The sequence below is a fragment of the Hyperolius riggenbachi genome, chromosome 5, assembly GCF_040937935.1.
Source record: "Hyperolius riggenbachi isolate aHypRig1 chromosome 5, aHypRig1.pri, whole genome shotgun sequence".
Lineage (NCBI taxonomy): Eukaryota > Metazoa > Chordata > Amphibia > Anura > Hyperoliidae > Hyperolius > Hyperolius riggenbachi.
This window is the reverse complement of record NC_090650.1, coordinates 261,141,294-261,165,737: the sequence shown is the minus strand read 5'-3', so window position 1 is coordinate 261,165,737 and position 24,444 is coordinate 261,141,294. Positions and strand designations below refer to the sequence as shown.

The window sequence follows — 24,444 nt, the reverse complement described above, 5'->3', positions numbered from 1 at the left end:
ATCATTTCTACAAAAGGATTCCCGACCAAGTATTGAGTGCATAACTGAACATAATTATTTGAAGGTTGACTTTTTTGTTTTAAAAACACTTTTCTTTTATTGGTCGGATGAAATATGCTAATTTTTTGAGATAGGAATTTTGGGTTTTCATGAGCTGTATGCCAAAATCATCAATATTAAAACAATAAAAGGCTTGGACTACTTTAGTTGTGTGTAATGAATCTAAAATATATGAAAGTCTAATGTTTATCAGTACATTACAGAAAATAATGAACTTTATCACAATATGTTAATTTTTTCTTAATACAGCTTTAATCAATGTAAGATTAAATAATAGTTAGTATGGGAATGTAAGCATGGTTACTCACATTAGCTGTAGAATCATCTTTTATCCTTCGAGCCAAGGTGCTGATTCCATCTGTTTTCAGAGTACCATACAGACTGACAGGAGATGACCCAACTTGCCGACAGTCCACATACAAAGTGATCTGATCCCTTCGAACACTCAGGGCCAGTTTATGCCACTTCCCATCAAACAATGTGTCCAGATTCTCAAATGTTGTTGCCTTATCCCGGCCTGCTGCAGCTGCACTATACACATCTATTGCATTCATTTCCCCATATAGACGCAGCCTAAACTGCTCAGCCCCAGTCCTGGACTGCAGCTCCCACAGATTCCACACCTCTTCAGATGTCTTCTCCTTCATCCTGAAGGTGGAGACCAGGGAGAATTCCTGTGGCACTCCATATGGGAAAATCAACCTTTAAATAAAATTGTCAAATTATAGACTTAAAGTATAAACTATGAAGTTGAGATAATTTCATAACAAGTAATTGTGTACCTTCATATAGATATACAGTATAGGGAATACATGCAGTCATGCTGTTTACATTGATCTGCATTACTAAACAGTAGTCTTCTGATGTTCATTGTCTTGGAGCTTACAGAGCCCTGTGGAAATGGTACAGGCAGGGCCGATTCTAGATTGTTTTGCTGCCTGAGGAAAACTTGTGAGGATGCGCATCCCCCCACCCCTGATATGGAATGTTTGCATGGCATCTGACAATTTACTCTGTTTCATTTAATGTTCAGACATGACATGCTGCAGCTCAACACAATAGCACACTAGCTGCTGGCTATTAGTCTGTGACAAACAAACTGCTCACCCTCAGCCACTCCATTCCTCCTCAGTCACAACAGCAGTGCTACCTCCTCCATTCTGCTGTGCAAGTCAAATGAAACACTGCTGCTCTCCTGCCACCCCCTCCTCACTCACTGTCAGACTCCTCACACAGCTCAACAAGCTGCTTTATCCCAGTGATGACCTCTTTACCTCGCTCTCCTCTCGCTTCTCCTCCTACACTGACTGTAAGTGTAAACACAGTACGAACATGCTGCTCCTGTAATCTCTGCACCTGATGCAAATGTTTCCCCTTGCCTCGTGAGAGAACCAGCCCTAGGTACAGGGAATCTCTTGATTCCTTACTGGTTCACCAGCATACTGCTAGTTTAATAATAAGAGATCACATGGCCCATATGCAATTTACTTTTTCTCCTGAGCTTTCTCCTAGGACAGTGCTGTCCAACTTCATGGGCATGGAGGGCCATTTTTTTTTCAGACCTCATGGTGGAGGGCCGAAGGTTCTTGCTGGAGACGCAGACCCCCCCCCCCCCCCCCCCAATGCAATTAAAGGACAATTAGATTGGCAGCAATTTCCACAAAATGCAATGCATTTGCCAGCAGATCCCCACAAAATGCAATTCAAGATTGCATTGAAGTTGCACCAAAAAACAAGGGTTCCGTTGTGCGTAGAGCGGTGCCGAAAAATGGGTGTGGCCATGGACCAGAATGTGGGTGTGGCCACAGGTGGAGACAAATTTACATAAAGTTAGCAATGTGGGACATTAGATCAGGACAGTGGTGGCGAACCTTTTGGAGGCAAAGTGCCCAAACTGCAACCCAAAAGTCATTTATCTATCGCAAAGTGGCAACAGCAATTTAAACTACATACAAACGTTTTAACTCATACATGAACATTATGGAAAATCCAAGTTGAAATAAACTGTGAAGATAAACAATTTCATCCATCCTACTGTCCTGAAAAATGTATTATTTTTTTAGAACCTCCCAGTTTTGTTTTCCGTTTTAAAAAGCTAAAAAAGTAGGTTTAATGCTATTGTCTCATATGATGATGATTCAGCTTTTCCCATAGTCTCGCAGTTAGCAATCATATGACCCCCAACAAGACACATTCAGCAATAATGATGCCCCCAACAAGACACATTCAGCAATCATGATGCCCCCAACGAGACACATTCAGCAATCTTGAGGCCCCCAACAAGACAAATTCAGCAATCATGAGGCACATAAATAGACAGCATTTCACATAAATAGGCAGCATTTCACATAAATAGGCAGCATTTCACATAAATAGGCAGAATGCCTCTCACCTGGCTTTTAAATTCTCCTCTACTGGCTGCTGTGCCTGGCAATACTGTTTTTGGCCGGATTGGGGATGATGTGTGGGCTGAAAAGCCTTGCAGTGATGCTGTGGCCGGGCTGGCGGTGATGCTGTGGTGTGGCCGGATGAGGTAGTGACAGGTGTCCCCCCAGATGAGGTAGTGACAGCTGCCCCCCCCAGTTAGATAGTGACAGGTGTCCCCCCAGCTGAGGTAGTGACAGGTGCCCCCCAAGTTAGATAGCGAGGTATCCAGTCAGTGCCACGCCTGTTACCTTTATGATTAGCGCTGTCCTCTCCGTCCCGTGTCCCCGCTGGCGCTGCCTCACAGCTCAGACCTCACAGATCGCGGTGACTGAAGCAAGCAGAGTGCGCATGGCAACCGCGCGGAGGAACTTCACATGCGGAAGTGACTAATGTTGTCACTTCCGCATGTGACGTACTCCGTGCGGGTACCATGCGCACTCTGCTCTCTTCAGTCGCCGCGATCTGTGAGGTCTGAGCTGAGGCAGCGCCAGCCGGGGGAAACAGGAGAGTGCACGATATGAGGTTGCAGACATGGCGCCCATAGCGGAAGCCATGCCTGCAGCTCACGGAGACGAGCGGGCCACAGCAGGAGGCCTGGCGGGCCGGATGCAGCCTGCGGCCCGCCAGTTGGACAGCACTGTCCTAGGAGATCATTTTCATCTTCTATTTAGAATAACTTTTCAGCACTTTGCAGTCAAAAAAGTACCAAAAAATAGGTAGAAAAGTATTATAAAAACTATTTTAGTTATTTTCTTAGTTGTTGGTGATTTAAAAAGGCATTTTATTGACAAGTTTGAGAATATCACTTAGGAGAAACCTCGGGAGAAAAAATAATTGCATTTGGGTCTATTGGAGATACTCTATTAATTGTGCACCCTATCCCATACCATACCCATACTGTTGTAATCCATGCATATGCGGTGCATTATAATTGCCATTTTCTAGCTCTGGCATGGGTTGGACTTTTTGATATTTGTTGATTTCTATCTGTTTTTCTATAATAGATGTTAATTGTGGGGGGGGGGGGGAAATTGAAAGCCAATAGATCAAAATCTTCAATACTTTCCAACCTCTTGAATTTCAGTAGATCAGATCCTTTAAAATCAATAGAGAGTCACCATTTTTCAGTGCAATAGAGATTTTAGAAACATTTCATAAGAAAATCTATTGTATGAATAAAAACCTTTATAGGCATCTTCACAAGGCATGTAATTGTCTAAATACCTTGACTGTCTTGTAACATGAGCTCTTGTCCCAAGATTGTATGCTTTCAAGTTGTTTTGGGATCCCGTAGTGATCCGGACTCCAGATATGCTGCCCACTCGGAATTCCTCTATCAAGTCTGTTGCTACAAGTGATGGCAGCAAAGACAGTCATATAAAGGTTACTTTTATAGGACAATACAAAACAGCAGAACTATAGAACACATGGGGCATGATGCAGGAAGCAGCAGTAAAATAGCAGTGCTCAGGCAGTGCAAGGAAATGTTACCAATACTAATGACAGAAGGGCAATACACATTGCCCTATTAGCCCCATGCACGTTCCTATAGTAACGTGCCATACACTCATGGCTTACCATTGCAACTCTTTGCACTAACAGAGTAACATGCGCTAGCCCCCTACCGATCATACCAGCAATTTTACCCTGCTTCATGCATCAGGCCCATAGTTACAAAATAACTTAACAAGAATATGGAGAATAAAAAGAATAAAAGCAAGCACCTATTATTTCCTATTTTTCCATGCATTTTCTTTTCTTCAAGCTTGAAGTACATAGACTTAAAGGGAACTAAAGGGAACCTGAAGTTAGAGGTACATGGAGGTCGCCATATTTATTTCCTTTTAAACAATGCTAATTGCATGTGATCCTGCTGATTATTCTGGCATCAGTAGTGTTTGAATCACACATCTGAAACAAGCATCAAGCTCATCTTGTCAGGTTTTTGTCAGAAACATCTGATCTGCATGCTTGTTCAGGGTCTATGGCTAAAAGTATAAGAAGCAGTGGTCCAGCAGGGCAGCCAGGCAACTGGTATTGTTTAAATATGTCAGTGTATCCCTCTCACTTCAGGTTCCCTTTAAAGGCACATTAATAAATTAAAAAAAAAGTGACAAAGCAATCTATCTGGACTAGCATAAGCATTACTATGTAGTTATTAAATTGTAAAATTGCTTCATAAATTTTACAGTGTTCTATTATTTATTCTTATACATATGGTGTGTTTATTTGTTTTTTTTCCCTCATTTGAACAAAAATAAGTGTGCTTGAATCGCTATATGTTATTGTTATGCAGCACAGGATACTGCATAGGGGACCTTTCCTGCCCAAACCTGGGGGTATTCACAGGCATTATTCAATAAACATCAATCAAATCTAGATTAGAGAACTCTCAAGGTTTGCAAGCAAGGAACAAATACCGTCTTAAGGCGCGTACACTCGAAGGACTTTATCAAACTACGGGTCGTCAGACCTGCCCGTGGGGCGGCCGTTCTGACGACCGTTGCACTTCAGACTACAAGCTGTCGTCAGACTGATAAGACTAGTTTTGACTGATCCACTGAACAGTCTGACGGCAGCTTGTTCTCACGTGCAACTGTGGTTAGAATGACTGCCCCGCAGGAGGGTCTAAAGGACCTGCCGTTTGAAAAAGTCTGGCGTGTGTACGCACCTTAAAGAGACTCTGTAACAAAATTTTTAGCCTTAGTTCTTCTATCCTATAAGTTCCTTTGCCTGTTCTAATGTGCTCTGGCTTACTGCAGTCTTTCCTAACTGCACAGTGGCTGTGATATCTCTGTTATATAATCTAATCTGTTTCCTTCTGTTGGCTCTGTCGGGCTAAGGCTTGAATGTGTGGAATGTGCAGGGCTGCTTGTGATTGGATAGAAGGCATTACTGCACCATTAGATCCAATGCAACTCTATGGGCCATCGATCTTCTGCCAGCAGCAGATCGACCTAGATCTTCCATCCTGTCAGATAGATCAAATCGATCAAAATCGGCTGCAAATCGCTGTTTGATCGTGCATCGATTTGCGATCAAATCAATTGAACGCTGAAATCGACCAGTGTATGGGCCCCATTAGAAAGGAAATCTCTGTGAAAGTGCGACTAGATTTTAGGAATCAGGTGGAGTGGGCTGCAAATAAAGATACTGCACTTTGTGGCCACACTTATGCTACTCACATTCATGTTGATTTTGTTTTTAGATTCTATCAAAATTTAGAACAATTGCTAGTAATAAGATGTATTGGTAAGTCCACACATTTAATATCTTATTCAGTTTGATCTAATGTTCATGAAAGCCTGCCTACACAATGAAAGACCTGCCACTTCATAAAACCCCGCTCTATACTCACTAGTAGGGATGGTAAACAAGATGCAAATAATTCAGAGCTGATGTAGTATTAAGCAAATGTATGCTGCTTGAAAATGAACTGAATTCCCCCTTGGCAGGATTTGATTGGTACATTTTCAAGTTGCATACAATATTTACATAATTCTACATCAACTCAGAATTATTTGCATCTCATGTACAGTACTATCCCTCCTCACTAGATCCTTCGAGGCAAAAGCAAGATGATTACTTCTGGGATCCTGGCTTCCTGAAGCCTTCTTCTGCTAGAGGCAAGTGCCACTTACCTCATGTCTTCATCTTCTATTAAAGAGGAGTATGATTATTACAGGCACTAGCCTCCACCTCCTATTCTGTCTATTAAGGGGGGATGTGGCTATGTTGAGGAGTGTACTTGTAGAATTAGTAATGGCACTTCTGGGATGTGACATTGATGGCTATGTAGAGGTGTGCAACTAACCAGATACCAACACCCTTAGGTTCATATTTCTGGAGAGGCAACAAAGGCCCAGGCCTGGGTCTGCAACAGCCCAAGGAGCGGCTGGGCATGGAAGAAGGGTTTCTGCAAATAGAATAAGAGGCTAAAAAAGAGGGGTGGAACAGCACTCACAAAAAGAAAGAAGTGTGCTGGGATCTGCTTTGTGTACCGTCAGAGTCCAATCACTGAAAAAAACTCCCAGTCTGCTGTTTCAGACGTTGTGCCCTTTTACAAGCTTCCCAGAAATATTTGGCATAAGAGGCTGCAGACGAGGAGCAACACCTGAAGGAGGGGAGCTGTTGCCCAAAACAGCTGTACATGAAGGAGAGGGGTTGCTTTACATGGATTGTACACAGGGATGAGGGGCTGAATATGGAATCGGGTCACTGTTGCTTATGGAACAGGATTAATTCATTTTCCTACTGAGTGCATCCATCTGCTATTTTAAAGTTTTATTTCAGTCAGGTAGGCTTCACATCATACAGCTGATGGTAAATTTTGTTAGTCTAGCAGTAGCCGGATTAGACATAAGTAACAAGAGACTATAGTAGACATATAAGATAACTTGCGTTTTAGAGTATACAAACAGAGCAAAATGTTAGATACCCTCCTCCTGGAACGAATGGTCAGGTTCTGGTAGAATCTCTTCCCTTGGACTTGGGGTAGTCCGGCGGTGGTATGGAAATCTTGTTGTAATTGTAGTAACATCTCTAGCTGCAAAATATGATTCTGTAGGTACAGGATAAGGATCGGGATAGTCGCCAGAAAATGTAATCTCACTAGATGGAATGTCTGTTGCTGTAATTAAGTAATCTTCTCTTGAAGGGTAGCCATTGTATGGACCTCTCTCATACTCATTTTCTTCTGAATAAATCTCTTCCTCAAAGTCATGATCACCTAGATGTAGCAGACAGAACACAGGAGATTATTGACCAGAATATATGTATAAACTGAGGGACAGGGTAAACTACGTAGCAAAATGCCCCCAGACATCCTTCAAAAATGAATACAGTAAATAGGATTATTAAAGGCTACTCAGGAAGTGCACAAATAGGTCTAATGTGACAAGTCAAAAATACTACTTTTTTAACATTCACCAGCAGTGGACCAGAGTGTAAAAAACACATCAAAACCATATTCTGATCAATGTTTAGGAAAAAATTGTATAGTGTACGGCCCTTTATGCAAGCCTTAGCTTTGGACAAATAGTACAATGATTGGGCTATTATAAGCTTTTTTTTAGGTCTCAATCTTTTGCCTTTTCACATTTGTGTTTTCTGATGCATAGGATATATTTGTATGTACATAAATGTGTGCGTATGCACACAATACAATAGATACAAAAAAAGCATACATATCATTTGGAAAAAGGCAGAAAGTTGTGTGTTCTTATAATGCAAAAAGGTGATCTGAAGGCCTCAGATGCAGTGTGATGCACATGGGGAGTCCAAACAATGGTTAAAGGTCCATCAAACCTCTCACACAAACTACAACGTTGAACACATCCAGTTCAGACCCAGTCCTTGAAGTGGTAATATAGAAAGCTACTCATACTCGCTATGTAAATAGCGTACATACAGTAAACTAAGTATGCACTTTTTGCACATGTTAAAGAGTATATAAAGGGAAAAAAAGTGCCAAAAATCGGTACTTATGTCAGATAGAGAGAAAGCTCTGGATCCCCCAGAGGCTTCCATCGATCCAACACTGGAACCGCCCAAACTTCGATGAGCAGTGAATGCAGTTTCACTCCCGTCCATGAATGGGTGTAGCTGCACTTCGCAGGTGCAGGACACCACGCACCTGCACAGTAGTACAGAGCCACTAGGGCTGGGCTTCTTCTGCTGACCTGAGCGACTATGTGCTACTGTTGAGACACAAGGTGTCCTGTTACAAACGTTAAGAGGGTCCAGCACTTGATTGGTGGTCTCTGAGTGGATTGGACATTTTCTCCTGTGGATCTCTCAGGTTTGCTTTAAAAACTTGCTGAGCTTTTAAGAACAGTCCATAACGTCATTTGGTTGTTGTAGGGCTCAAAACACACCACCAGGTTTGTTCCCATTAATTTCAGTGGTGTTTGGATTCAGGACCTACTTATACCCGAGCAATTGGCTCTGGTAGGCCAAGCAGCCTTCTAACCAACAGAGGCATTTTTGAACACTACTGACAAGGAATATTTGATTGGCTAAATGTACGGTACATTTTTAAGTATTTTTCATGATGTCAGTCATACAGCTCTTCACTAAGTGATCTGTCATTACCTATGAGCAGAACAACCTGTGATTGCTGCAATTATTTTAATTGACTTTTAGCATAAGTTTATTTCCCTTATGTCATACTACAGACTGCCAGTGGAGAAAACAAACACAAAATGCTCCACTATCTTCCAAGGCCAGACAAGTGTCGCTCTTTGAGCCAGGTCGGAAAGGCATTTATGCCAGAATCGATTTTTTTAAATGACACGTAATTTGTAGAATGCAGGTCTCATTGCAAATAACATAAAAATATACTCAATTCATGCAGAGTCAAAGCAGTCTTTCAATCATAAAATGAAATATTTTATTTTTAAAGAGTAATCCTGTGCAGGTAAAGAGAAGCATACAATAAAGAGCTGTGTAAATTGCTCTACATGAAATAAAGCACTCGTGTTATGAAGGGTTTAGACTTACTAGCACATTTGGCACAGGGTAAGGAGAAGTTAGGCTGAAGCCATGGAGGGAGATCAGAAGTGAGAGTAAAGCAAAGCTGGAGGGTTCAGGATATGAGGGAGGGGGGGGGGGGCAGAGTGATGTTAGCGATAGGCACAAGGTAGGGGTAGTTCACACTGCACAGTGAATCTATCACTACCTGTCTGCCACTGGTAGTTCTTGCCATGACTGGTTTCATATGCTTGTTGTTGATAATATCAATGATATTTGCTTTGTTGCTGGGGGGAAGGGTGAGTCATGGGCTTTGCCTGGGTTAAAAAATAGGCCAGAAATGGCTCTGCTATTAAGGATGTCAAGTGAAGGAAGCAGGATCTAATATTAGAAGAGTAAACGTCCAGTCGTAAATTACCTGAATGGTCTCCAGAATCCTCCTGTCCATGGATGTGAATGAACTGTACCGTAAGCAATGAGCACACAAACAGCCATGTTACAAGGTATTTTGGCTTCTCGCTTGTTGCCTATAATGGAAAACAATGAAATAATGTACTACATACTAGAAATAAGGAAAAGATCAGTTTGTCAAGAATAGGATACGCATTACACTGGTGGTTAACTGTTAAAGTGAACCTAAACTGAGAAGGATATGGATTTCTCCTTTTTAAATAATACAGTGGTTTGCAAAAGTATTCGGCCCCCTTGAAGTTTTTCACATTTTGTCACATTACTGCCACAAACATGAATCAATTTTATTGGAATTCCACGTGAAAGACCAATACAAAGTGGTGTACATGTGAGAAGTGGAACGAAAATCTTACATGATTCCAAACATTTTAAAAAAAAATAACTGCAAAGTGGGGTGTGCGTAATTATTCAGCCCCCTGAGTCAATACTTTGTAGAACCACCTTTTGCTGCAATTACAGCTGCCAGTCTTTTAGGGTATGTCTCTACCAGCTTTGCACATCTAGAGACTGAAATCCTTGCCCATTCTTCTTTGCAAAACAGCTCCAGCTCAGTCAGATTAGATGGACAGCGTTGGTGAACAGCAGTTTTCAGATCTTGCCACAGATTCTCAATTGGATTTAGATCTGGACTTTGATTGGGCCATTTTAACACCTGGATATGTTTTGTTTTAAATTATTCCATTGTTGCCCTGGCTTTATGTTTAGGGTCATTGTCCTGCTGGAAGGTGAACCTCTGCCGCAGTCTCAAGTCTTTTGCAGACTCCAAGAGGTTTTCTTCTAAGATTGCCTTGTATTTGGCTCCATCCATCTTCCCATCAACTCTGACCAGCTTCCCTGTCCCTGCTGAGGAGAAGCACCCCAGAGCATGACGCTGCCACCACCATATTTGACAGTGGGGATGGTGTGTTCAGAGTGATGTGCAGTGTTAGTTTTCTGCCACACATAGCGTTTTGCAGTTTGTTCAAAAAGTTTCATTTTGATATCATATGACCAGAGCACCTTCTTCCACATGTTGGCTGTGTCCCCCACATGGCTTGTGGCAAACTGCAAACGGGACTTCTTATGCTTTTCTGTTAACAATGGCTTTCTTCTTGCCACTCTTCCATAAAGGCCAACTTTGTGCAGTGCACAACTAATAGTTGTCCTATGGACAGAGTCTCCCAGCCTGAGCTGTAGATCTCTGCAGCTCGTCCAGAGTCACCATGGGCCTCTTGACTGCATTTCTGATCAGCGCTCTCCTTGTTCAGCCTGTGAGTTTAGGTGGATGGCCTTATCTTGGTAGGTTTACAGTTGTGCCATAATCCTTCCATTTCTGAATGATCGCTTGAACAATGCTCCGTGGGATGTTCAAGGCTTTGGAAATCTTTTTGTAGCTTAAGCCTGCTTTAAATGTCTCAATAACTTTATCCCTGACCTGTCTGGGTTGTTCTTTGGACTTCATGGTGTTGTTACTCCCAAGATTCTCTTAGACAACCTCTGAGGCCGTCACAGAGCAGCTGTATTTGTACTGACATTAGATTACACACAGCTGCACTCTATTTAGTCATTAGCACTCATCAGGCAATGTCTATGGGCAACTGACTGCACTCAGACCAAAGGGGGCTGAATAATTACGCACACCCCACTTTGCAGTTATTTATTTGTAAAAATGTTTGGAATCATGTATGATTTTCGTTCCACTTTTCATGTGTACAACACTTTATATTGGTCTATCACGTGGAATTCCTATACAATTGATTCAGGTTTGTGGCATTAATATGACAAAATGTGGAAAACTTCAAGGGGGCCAAATACTTTTGCAAACCACTGTACCCGTTGCTTGACTCTCCTCCTGATCCTTTGTCTCTAATACTTTCAGCCACACACCTTCAACAAGCATGCAGATCAGGTGCTCTGACTGGGGCCCCATGATCTCTTGCTACACCACTGCCCCATAGATTTTTTTATGAGATTCAGGTCAGGCGAGTTTGCTGGCCAATGGATCACAGTAATCCCATGGTCATTGAACCAGATTTTTGTACTTTTGGCAGTGTGGGGATGTGCCAGGTCCTTCTGCAAAATGAAGTCAGTATCTTCATAAAGCTTGTCTGGGGAAGGAAGCATGAAGAGCTCCAAAATCTCCTGGTAGACGGCTGCATTGACTCTGGACTTAATGAAGCACAGAGGACCAACTCCAGCAGATGATATGGCTCCCCAAATCAACACAGAATGTGGAAACTTTACACTGGACCTTTGCTCTCATCAGAAAGGAGGACTATGGACCACTGAGCAACAGACCTGTTATTTTCTTCTTTAGCCCACGTAAGATGCTTTTGACATTGTTTATTGTTCATGAATGGCTTGACAGGAGGAATACATCATTTGAAGTCCATGTCCATCATCAGTCTGTGTGTAGTGGCTCTTGATGCACTAACTCCAGCCTCAATCTACTCCTTGTAAAAGTCTATAACACTTTGGAATGGCCTTTCTGGACAATCCTCCCCAGGCTGCGATCATCTCTGCTGCTTGTGCACCCTTTTTCTTCCACACTTTTCCCTTCCACATAACTTTCTATTAATGTGCTTTGATACAGCACCTTGGGAACATCCAACTTCTTTTGCCTTTTGAGGCTTTCCCTTCTTAGAGAGTGTGTCAGTGATGGTTTTCTGCGTAACTGTCAGGTCAGCAGTATTTCCCATTATAGTGATTTCTACTAAACCACACTACGAGACCATTAAAGGCTCAGGAACCCTTTGCAGGTGTTTTGGATTCATTTGCTGATAATTAGAGCCTGACACATTGAGCCTAGAATATTGAACCTTATCACAATATTTTAAATTTCAGCTATTTTGATTTTGGGTTTTTCATAAGCTGTAAGCCATTATCTTTAAAATTATAACAAATAAAGGCTTAAAATATCTTGCTTTGCATGTAATGAGTCTATTTCATATACTAATATACTAGTTTTTAAGTTGAATCACTGAAATTATGCACTTTTGCACAATATTCTATTTTTTTTTATTCACCTGTAGCTGGAGTGTGTGGATGTAAGCAGGGTGGTACAAGAGTAAGGTTACATTCGCTTTGCACTGCAAAGTTTTTGGCAGTAGCAATATTAGTGATAATAGATCACATTTCTGCTGAAAACTCATACTGAGTGGGACAATCCACCAATGTGGTAAATCATTAATATCAGGTACACATTGATAATTTAACACATATATAGTGACTAACTAGTTTAAATAGGTTCAAAATGTAAAACTGTATGGATTGCCTTGTGGTATTATATTGGGGTGGTATTACAAAACACATCAGGGAGAAAAGTATAAAACTGAATACTCTATCCACTATGACCACTATATATTTTCTAGTAATTATCAATGCTGTAAACAATACCATATTGTTCTAATATACAAGAGTCGTCTGGAAGGGAACAGTCGATTTTGATGAATCCATGAAGAAAACATGTACCTTATACAGTATACTCGTGCATAAGCCTAATTTTTCAGTACAGAAAAATGTGCTTAAAAGTTACACCCTCGTCTTATATACAAGTCAGTGGAGCAGAACAGATGGTGGAGCAGGTTTTGTTACTGGCAGAAGAGTAGTGATCCTGCTATTGCCAGCTGTGCCCATGCCCCGCATCTCCTGCAACATGGTGTGCAGAGTGTGCTGCTCAAAACTACCCATTTCCCCTGGCTTGTGGAGCGGAGCATGCAATCAACGTGTCAGCGGTACAATTATTGGGAATTCTTCCTGTGTGGCAATCGTTGTGTCTCATATCTGTGACGCCATCTAGAGGCATCTTAAGACACAGCTGTATCAACCTTGGGGCACATCTGGCTATGGGGAGAAGGCTGACTTGTACTGGGGGAACAACATTTGGCTACTGGGGAGAGGGCTCATACACAATTTAATAACTTTTTCCTGGTTTGTGAGAGAAAAGTGGGTACCTCGGCTTATACGCGGGTCGGCTTATATGCGAGTATATACCGTATTTCATTTTTGACACACTTCTGAGTATTTCTTCATATAATCACCTTCTTTCTTTATCATATCTTTTTGCAAGGTACATTTTCAATATCTTTGTTGTAGTAGTATCACACTCCTTGCCTATGGTATAATGATTTAAGGGGAGCAGGAGCTTAATGCTACTGAACAAACCATTAACAGCATTCTGCAGGCATGTGACAAGTGGTACAGTTGCAGGTAGAGAAGAGGCTAACCTGACAGATGCAAGTTGAATTACAGAGAAAGAATACCTTGTGTGGCACATAAAAGTAAATGGCTGTTACTTTCTGGATGACCTTCGTACATGTGTTATAAAAGGATCATCAATAATGTACAAGTGCCAAAATTGCTAATATTGCAAAAATCAAAGTGCAATACAGCATACGTGCTTAAGAAAAGAGTGGCGACAATATATGAATTTGCTGCTTGACAGCACAAGTATTAGAATCATTAATGCAAGCTAAGTATCCAATACAGGCATTAAAGAAGGGGTCCCCAATAGGTCGATCGCGATCTACCGGTAGATCGCGACCGCCTATTTGGTAGATTGCGGCCATGTAACATTTTGCGGCTGGCAGAATCTGCTGCCAGCCACTGGCCAATCAGAACAAGAGGTGGAGAGGAGAGGGGCGGTACAGCGGGAGAGGAGGACGCGGCCGCGACATCATAGCCCCCTTCGCTCGCCGGACTCCGGAGGCACTCGCAGCGCGGCTAATAGAGGGGAGACCAGGAGGAGCCCCAGACACCGCCGCTGGAACTGGAGGGAGGTGAGTGGCCCCTACGCCTACCTACACTATACCTAGCTAACTATACTGAAGGCACACCTAACTACTCCATACCTGACTAACTATACTGAAAGTCCCTGCACCTAACTACACTAAACCTGGCTAACTATACTGAAGGTCCCTGCACCTAACTACACTATACCTGGCCAACTATACTGAAGGTCCCAGCACCTAACTACACTATACCTGGCTAACTATACTGAAGGTCCCTGCACCTAACTACACTATACCTGGCTAACTATAATGTAGGCACCTACACCTAACTACACTATACCTGGCTAACTATACTGAAGGCCCCTACACCTAACTACACTATACCTGGCTAACTATACTAAAGGTCCCTGCACCTAACTACACTATACCTGGCTAACTATAATGAAGGCACCCACACCTAACTACACTATACCTGGCCAACTATACTGAAGGTCCCTGCACCTTACTACACTAAACCTGGCTAACTATACTGAAGGTCCCTGCACCTAACTACACTATACCTGGCCAACTATACTGAAGGTCCCTGCACCTAACTACACTATACCTGGCTAACTATAATGAAGGCACCTACACCTAACTACACTATACCTGGCTAACTACACTGAAGGCCCCTGCACCTAACTACACTATACCTGGCTAACTATACTGAAGGTCCCTGCACCTAACTACACTATACCTGGCTAACTATACTGAAGGTCCCTGCACCTTACTACACTAAACCTGGCTAACTATACTGAAGGTCCCTGCACCTAACTACACTATACCTGGCCAACTATACTGAAGGTCCCTGCACCTAACTACACTATACCTGGCTAACTATAATGAAGGTCCCTGCACCTAACTACACTATACCTGGCTAACTATACTGAAGGTCCCTGCACCTAACTACACTATACCTGGCTAACTACAATGAAGGCACCCACACCTAACTACACTATACCTGGCCAACTATACTGAAGGTCCCTGCACCTAACTACACTATACCTGGCTAACCATACTGAAGGTCCCTGCACCTAACTACACTATACCTTGCTAACTATACTGAAGGTCCCTGCACCTAACTACACTATACCTGGCTAACTATACTGAAGGTCCCTGCACCTAACTACACTATACCTGGCTAACTATTCTGAAGGTCCCTGAACCTAACTACACTATACCTGGCTAACTGTAATGAAGGCACCCACACCTAACTACACTATACCTGGCCAACTATACTGAAGCCACCCACACCTAACTACACTATACCTGGCTAACTATACTGAAGGCCCCTATACCTATCTACCTATACCAAAGACACGTATACCTGCTACCTAAATGTTGGTAGATTTCCTGGACTCTGCAAATTTTAAAGTAGCTTGCGAGCCGAAAAAGTGTGGGCACCCCTGCATTAAAGTATTAATATTTATTGTATTTACAAAGCGTCGCCGTAAACGCTGCAAATCACCCAAGTATGAACGGGCCCATAGGGTTTTATTACACTAGCGCTTTATATAGATTTTGTTTCTTCGGGATATATGCAAGATTTATGTTTTTGATTTTGTTAAATAATGGATAGCTTTTCAATCTGAAAAGGATGATGGAATTTCCTGAATTTTCAGTCTTTTGAGCTGTCTAGAGTGGTGGAAATTCCTGATCAATTTTAAGGAAAATTTGAATAGTATATGGTGGATTGATTGGTCTAATTCTTCAAAGAAAATAATCAGTCAAGAAAATTGACTGAACTTAAAAGATCTAAATAAAAAAATTGTATTTTGTATGGTCACCTTTAAGGTGGCCATACACGATACAGAAAAAATGATTGTTTATTTATTTTTATAAAAACAATTGGTTTGGTTGTATGGAACAATTGGAAATTTTATTTTTTCAAGAAATGTAACTGAATATTTTGGTTTTTCTATATATTTAAGTAGGTCATGATGGTAAATTCTGATACATTTTTCTGAAAACTGAAGGGTATTTGGTAAATTGAAAATTTATTGATTTACAATCCCTAGCAATTCTTTCAGTTTTACATCATTTTTTTCAGATTGTGGCAAAAATTAAACATGCATATGTGATACATTGGTCAGATTTTAAACAGTTGAAAATCAATCATAAAAATCGATTGTAATATTTGTATAAAAAAAATATTTTAAAATTGTGTGTGGCCACCTTAATAAAGATGAATAAATCCTGTGTGACGCTTGAGTACAAATCTCTCATTTTTTTTTTTTTAAACAAACACAATTGCTTAAATAAGGGTCAGTGTAGGCATTTAGGGAAAAATCATATCACTTAACCACAATGGCACATAATTTCTACTATTCCAGCAGTACGATCAGCAAAATGCATGGATTCTTCAAATTGGACAAATGCAATGGATAAAGGCCCTTAACCTCCTGGGCGATAATCCCGAGCTGAGCTCGGGGTATGTCGCGCAGGAGGAGTTCTCAGGCCCTGGTGGGCCGATTTGCATAATTTTTTTTTTGTTACACGCAGCTAGCACTTTGCTAGCTGCGTGTAACTTCCAATCGCCGCCGATCGGGACTCCCTCTGACGTCACGACGTCCATGACGTCGGTGACGTCATCCCGCCCCGTCACCATGGCGACTGGGGAAGCCCAGCAGGGAATCCCGTTCTGAATGGTATTTCCTGCTTACTGGTGGGTGGGGGATGTCGCTGCGCTGCGGCTATCATGTAGCGAGCCCAGGGCTCGCTACATGATTTAAAAAATTAAAAATTAAAAAAAAAAGTCCTGCGCCCCTTCCTGGGCGATATAATTGTATCGCCCAGAGGGTTAAAGGACAACTGAAGTTGCCTGGCTTATCCTGCTGATCCTCTGCCTCTAATACTTTTAGGCTAGTTACACACCAGGACGTTGCGTTTAGGGGACGTTATAGGGCACATAACGTGCCCCTTATGCAACGCTTGGTGCTCTCTGGTGTGGACGTCGGAGTGAGCCGCGTTGTGCAGCTCACTCTGGACGCATACGGCATCACGTGGTCCCGCCCGGCCAATCGCCGCACAGAGCGGCCGCTCCAGGAAGAAAACACTGCACGTCACTGAGTGCAGTGAATATTAATTAGCCATGTGCCCGGCCGCTCTTCCCTCCTCCCCAACATGACTGAGCATGTGCAAACAGTCTAACGGGGCTTAGCCGCGGAAAACACACAGCATGCAGCACTTTGCAACGTGGGCAGTGTGAACAACCCACTTGTGTTACATTGCTGTGCGTTGGGGGAGCGTTACAGGCTGCACTAACGTGCGCCTGTAGCGTCCCTGTGTGCAAGAAGCCTTAGCCCTAGACCCTGAACAAGCATATGCAAGACAAGACAAGACAGAACATTTATATTGGGTTTTTCTCCCGACAGACTCAAAGCACTTGAGCTGCAGCTACTAGGGTGCGCCAGGAGGCAGTAGCAGTGTTAGGGAGTCTAGCCCAAGCTCTCCTTACTGAATAGGTGCTGGCTTACTGAACAGGAATAGCCAAGATTCAAACCCAAGTCACCGGTGTCAGAGGCAGAGCCCTTAATCATATTCAGATCAGGTGTTTCTAACATAGTCAGATTTGAAAAGTTTAGCTGCATGCATGTTTCTGGTATTATTCAGACACTACTTCAGCTAAATAGATCACCAGGATAGCCAAGGAACTGGAAATAAAAATGGCAGCCTCCATATTCTCACTTTAGTTGCCCTTCAAACCATGCACGTTCTAAGGAGGAAAGGGAGGTACGGTTCAGGATTGCCATCAGTTTTGTAATCAAATCTATTTATGAAATCAATTTTTTTTTTCATTTTTTTTTTCTGATGAATTTATTTTTTTGTACTATCGATTCTTTTATAATTAATCAAAATTCGTAGCCACTTCTGATCTGATCAGGTGACATCTCTTAGCTATGGGTACCTTTAACATACCTAAATGATCCAAATTATAAATGTTATTATTGTAACTAAAGGTTTCCAACAGGTTTAATGTCTGATTTTCACGGTACATTACTCTTGTGCAGTGTTTCCAGATGTTTGGATAAACTGAGGTGCCAGCATGGAAATGGCAAAAATAAATACTGGCGCCAAATGGGCACTTAAATATTTTTGTTTTAATGGATAACAAAGAACAAAGTACAAGTGATCTTTTCCAAAGCCTGTTTTTTACTTCTGGATCTGCTTGGCTGGCATATTATGGAAAACAAACTTTGTTTTAGTTTAACATGGTTTTTGCTCTTGCAGTGCACACACAGTTAGCAGCTGGTTAACTTGGAATGTATCTGATAGAAGTATTTACAGGTAGCGTAGCTTATCCCAGAAAAATACCAATCCTCAAAGGTTTAAAGTTAAACCAACAATAACAGAAACAAAACAGTGCAGCTTATTGTGTTAAATGGTCCACAATTACAGTCTATCCTCAGCACATTTTCCCTGGATTAAATTTGTATGTTGGAATGAAAACAGTAAGCTACTTGGAACAAAGAATTTCAGCGTTAACTTGAGCTTACACTTAAACTCCAGTCAATACTTTCATTTGGAACAAAGCCTGAAAGGTGCAGAAGTTAAAGCAATGCATTTTACAGCACTAGTCATTTGGTACCTAATAAATAAGGCTGAATCATTAATATTGTGCTTTTCTGCTGGCAGACTCAAAGCCCTAGAGCTGCAGTCATTAGGACGCGCTGTATAGGCAGTAGCAGTTTTGGGGAGTCTTGCCCAAGGTCTCCTCACTGAATAGGTGCTGGTTTACTGAACAGGAAGAGCCAAGATTCAAGGGAAAGTGGGTCAAACACCGTATTAGTATAGTGTTCCTAATAATCCTTTAGGTGAGTGTATATATTTAAGGAAACTGAGCTAGTCAAATCCACTTCTTGCAAATGCTGAGGGTCCCAACCCCAAACTGCATAACATTTGCATATCACTGACCATCTAAATTCCTCAGGTAATGTTAACAGCAAGCTTAAAGAGAAACCATAACCAAGAATTGAACATTATCCCAATTAGTAGCTGATACCCCTTGCCCATGAGAAATCTTTTCCTTTTCACAAACGGATCATCAGGGAGCTCTGTATGGCTGATATTGTGGTGAAACCCCTACCACAGTGTGATGTCAGGACCATGGTTCTGGCATCACACTGTGGGAGCCTTGTTGCATTGTGGGAAATAACAGCTGTTTCCAACTGCCAAAAAGCAAGCAGCAGCTACTTCCACTGACTAGTGGAAGGCACCCTTCCACTGACTTTGACTAAGGCGCCCTCGCACCACACGGCTCATAGAGAAGGTTATCTGTTTGTGTTGACCTGAGGAGGTGGGCTGAGTCTCGTGAAACGCGTTGTCTACAGTATAACCGTTTTTTAATAAAGACTCCTTTTTCCCACACACATGAGTCTTCACTGGAGGTAAGAGACCTCCCTTCCTTTTTGTATATATAATTTGTCATACCTATTTTTTGAGCGGTTCCCCAAACATTTCACCCAGTGTTACCCTACACCTCTACGAGGTGCTGCTCCCCACTACTTGTTGACCAAGTCCACCAGTAGACAGGACCACAGGAGAAGAGCGACCACCCAGTTCCAGAAGGTCACGGATACCGAGCGGAAACTGTTTCTTTCCGCATGCACTTACGGTGGTTGCAGGACTGCAACCCATCCTTGTGAGTATAATTACCCACTACAATTTGCCACTATTGGTCCTAACGATACTGCACCATAAGGGCTCCCAGTCTTCCTTTCTCCATAAGTAAAAGTTATCCATTTCTACCTTGATGGGATCTCCTTTCACCTGTACCAATACGATATCCTGGCATGGTTCACTGTCCCAGCCTCCACGAATGTTGACACCCTGTGATATGACTAAGATCCATGCTTGGATAGTGTAGCACTTGACTGTGAAATCCCTAATGAAAAAACAACCCTATTCTCGACCAAGCAGGCAAAGTGTTGAACTGTGTAGTCAAGCTGGTCCCAAACCCACATTTTTGGATAGCTAGAGGTGTGGTGTTCCTTGGACACATTGTAACCACTGTTGAACTTCTTACATTTAATGAAATAATGAACAAATATCACATTCCATACACTCAATAATTCTGTTACTGGCAACTACGGCATGCCTACTGGAAACAGTTCACACTATCCCCTAACCGTACATACAACTCGCCTATCATCGAGATGATCCATAATGGGCCTACTAGACCCATGATCGGGGAGTTGTATAAAACTTTGCTTGACTACACAGTACTAAAACTCAACACCCCTTCTCATGTTAAATGGTAAACAGATGAATTAGAATATTCAGACGAGGACTGGGAAGATGCCCTATTTGCGGCCAAAAAGGTATTCCCCTGAATATGTGAATGAATAACTCAACTGTATATCCTGCACCAGGCGCACTTAACTCCTAGCAGAATGGTCAAATATAACCCTTAATTCACTGACACCTGTCCAAAGTGCAAAGCCCCCTCCCCATCCTTCTTCCACCTCATTTGGGAAAGTCATATCACAGCAGACTTTTGAAAGCATATATAAAAAAATTCCTACATAACAAAATGGGTTGTCCCACGACCTCCAACCCAATCCTGTACATCCTCGGGGTAATACAAAATGAAGGACTACATAACTCCTTTAAAACATTTATGTCTGAAGTGTTGTTTATGAGAAGACAAAAGGTGGCGTGAAGGTGGCCTGTGCCCACTCCACCAACTCTTGATAGCTGGATTAAACATGTAGACAAAGCTTTACCCTATAAAAAATAGTATATACACCGTGGAGCAATAAAAAAAATTCCATTTGGTCTTGGATAGATGTAAGACCTGCTTTAATCCCCCTACTTAGATATAGTGTTCGAGAATATACAACATCCTGGTTATAAATGGGTTATTTGAGATATTAACCAGTTCTGGATTTTTGTTACGTATATATACGCCCGTGTTTACCATAAGCAGATCAGGGGCGTATATATACGCACTGTTTACTTACTGCCGCCAATCGCAATTCCTGCGCTGTTTCCGTTCGCCATCGCTGCTTCCCTGTTCTTCTGTGATCAGGGCATGAGAACCAAATCATTCTCAGGAGAACCCCAAGGAAACTGTTACAAACATGTTCATTCCTATCTGCTGCAAACAGCAGACAGTGAACTAAGTGTAGTGCCATCTTGTGGTCAAAAAATACAGCCAAATATACCATAAGACACTTTTACATTCAAACTTTTCTTAAATATTTATTATTTTTCAACCCCTTCCAATCCTACCCCATAGTTACCAAAATAAATTTTGTAAAAATAAAAAGAATTACAACATTAAAAAAAACTACTTAGTTACCTTAGGGAATTTCAAAATATGTATGTTATGATGGTATATTACTGTTGCTTTTGTAAATAAAAGCTTACAATTATTTCTACAGTATAAAAAAAAAAAAACTAAACTGGAAAAATACACCTTTATTTCCAAATAAAATATTATTGCCATACATTGTACTAAGGACGTAATTTAAACAATGTACCGTAATAACCGGGACAAATGGGCAAATAAAATGTGTCTGTTTTATCTAAAATAGGACATTTTATTTTTAAACTACAATGGCTGAAAGCTGGGAAATGATAATTTTTTGCAATTTTTTTCTTCTTCCCTGTAAAATGCATATATAATAAAATAATTCTTAGCAAAAAGTACTGCCCAAAGAAAGCCTAGATTGTTTCAGTGTGATAAGTAGTCATAAAGTTATTGGCAAATGAATGGGAGAAGCGTTATGTGAAAATTGCTCTGGTCTTGAAGTGGAAAAAACCTGTAGTAGGGAAGTGGTTAAACCCTACTTGTTTGTACCACCTTATTTGGACCACTCCGCTGCAAACTGTTTATTGTCATTGGACCCTCTATCTTTTCCCTCTCTACTGTATACAAGACTACAAATCTGAGATAAGAGGTCTTCGCTAGATACTCTGTCTTACATTTTGAAATACTGTTTCTTTTTGCCTTGTCTGTACAAACTTCAATAAACTACTGATATATTTGTCAAAAAAAATTCAATCTACAAAATCCCGAAGTAAAAACAACTTACATCATGGGTCCTTGAACACAGGACACTAATGCATCCAAACGCACATCAGCACACAATAGTGCTCCGTAGGTTACACAGCAATTGCCCACTCTCCACACCTGGGTTCTGTGTGCAAGAACCTGTGATGTGAGTTGTTTTTACTTAATGCTTTTATTGATGAAAATAAAATGCTGTTAACTTTGAGACTTTATCCGATTCCATTTATTACCTTTGTGGTGGAGCCACTTTTGTGCATTTTGTGTGAGCACCGGTGGCTGCAGGTAACAATTTTTTTCAGAGTGTGGGAAATCCTTTAAAGAGGTCTGAAACTCCGACATAACATTCAATAAAAATGTGTTTTCCTACTTTTTAATAATTATACAGTTATCATATTTGCTTTTGTGCATAAGTAATATTGTCTGTTTACAAATTACAAGTTTCCAAAGTGTAATTTATAGTGACCTAAAAGCTGCCATTGCATTTTATTCAAACTGCTTTTTATTATATACTAGCTGGACGCCCGGCATTGCACGGGTATGTATTTGGCTGGTGTTGGCCCCGTCCCCTTTTCCTAACACACAATTACTTAACCACTTCACCACTGAGAGGTTTTACCCCCTGACCACCAGAGCAATTTTCACCTTTCAGCGCTCCTTCCATTCATTTGTCTATAACTTTATCATTACTTATCACAATGAAATGAACTATATCTTGTTTTTTCCGCCACCAATTGGCTTTCTTTAGGTGGGACATTTTGCCAAGAATTATTTTATTCTAAATGTGTTTAAATAGGAAAAATGTGGGAAAAAATGTATTATTTTTCAGTTTTCGGCCATTATAGTTTTTAAATAACGCATGCTACTGTAATTAAAACCCATGAAATTTGCCCTTTTGTCCCGGTTATAAAACCGTTTAAATTATGTCCCTATCACAATGTTTGGCGCCAATATTTTATTTGGAAAGTCTAGTTTAGACTTACCGGTAATGATGTTTCTAACCATCTCAGTGTACGCTGGAAAAAGGAGAGACTCCAGGCTCCTCCTCCTGTGGAAACACAACACAAGAAGCTTAAAAGTCCCCCGCCCTCCTAATCCCTCAGTATCTAGATAAGACTCCGGCCACCAAGAACTAACCCGTGACTCCAGAACCATCTAGGATTACATCCACCACATAGAGTGCATAGAGGGAGAACAGCAGCAGAGAGGGAGGGATGAGGTACCGCGTACACTGAGATGGTTAGAAACATCATTACCGGTAAGTCTAAACTAGACTTTCTCTATCCATCTCAGTGTACGCTGGAAAAAGGAGAGACAGGCAAGTAATCTATACTAACCTCAGGGTGGGACTGCTGCCTGTAAAACCTTTCTCCCAAATGTCATATCTTGCCCCGACAACACATCTATCCTATAATGTTTGATGAAGGTCGTCGGTGTCGCCCAGGTAGCTGCTTGACAAATCTGTTGTAAAGATGCTCCTGCTTTCTCTGCCCAAGACGTTGATATTGATCTCGAGGAATGGGCTGTTAAACTATCTGGGGCTTCTAGTCCTTTCAACCTGTAGGCTTCCCCTATTATCCTCGTGATCCACCTGGCCAACGTTGACTTTGATGCCTGTAGACCTTTATTTGGGCCCGTGTAGTTGTTGAATAAATGACTTGACTTTCTGAATTCCTTTGTTCTTTCTAGGTAATGTAAAATTACCCTACGTACATCTAGTTTACTATACTGCCTTTCCTTCTCATTTTTGGGATTCTGGCAAAATGATGGAAATATTATCTTTTGGGATCTATGGAAGTCCGTGACAACCTTTGGTAGGTAATTCGGGTCCGGCGTAAGCACAATCTTATCAGGGAAGACTAGCAAAAAAGGCTCTTTTATCGATAATGAATGAAGATCTCCCACTCTCTTGGCAGAAGTTACTGCAGCCAAAAATAACGCTTTCAAGGACAATCTCCCCAGATCTAACTTACTCAATGGCTCATATGGAGGACTCATGAGCATCTGGAGAACCATCGGTAGGTCCCATTGTGGAGATATTTTAGCTTTTACTGGTCTGGATCTTTCTACTGCTGTAAAAAAATCTTTAATCAGTGGTACTTTGGCTAGTGTTCTATCCAAAAATAGTGATAAGGCCGTACATTGCACCCTCAAGGTACTAACTGATAATCCCATCTCTACCCCCTTCTGAAAAAATTCTAGTATATCCGGAATTGTATTGGAATGTCTATTAGTGTTAGCACACCAAAGCAA

General features: G+C 41.5%; 1 protein-coding gene across 1 annotated transcript in view; it reads right to left on the bottom strand.

Annotated features, from left to right (window-relative positions):
* LOC137519377 (collagen alpha-2(IX) chain-like) overlaps positions 1-24,207 on the bottom strand; it is a 132,182-nt gene extending 107,975 nt beyond the window's left edge. Inside the window, exons 1-4 of the mRNA XM_068238333.1 lie at positions 24,165-24,207; positions 6,926-7,216; positions 3,712-3,835; positions 369-762 (exon numbers count right to left, since the gene is read on the bottom strand). Coding sequence (XP_068094434.1) covers positions 369-762; positions 3,712-3,835; positions 6,926-7,216; positions 24,165-24,207 — 852 coding nt within the window. The remainder of the gene's footprint in view (positions 1-368; positions 763-3,711; positions 3,836-6,925; positions 7,217-24,164) is intronic.
* Positions 24,208-24,444: the final 237 nt, after the last annotated feature.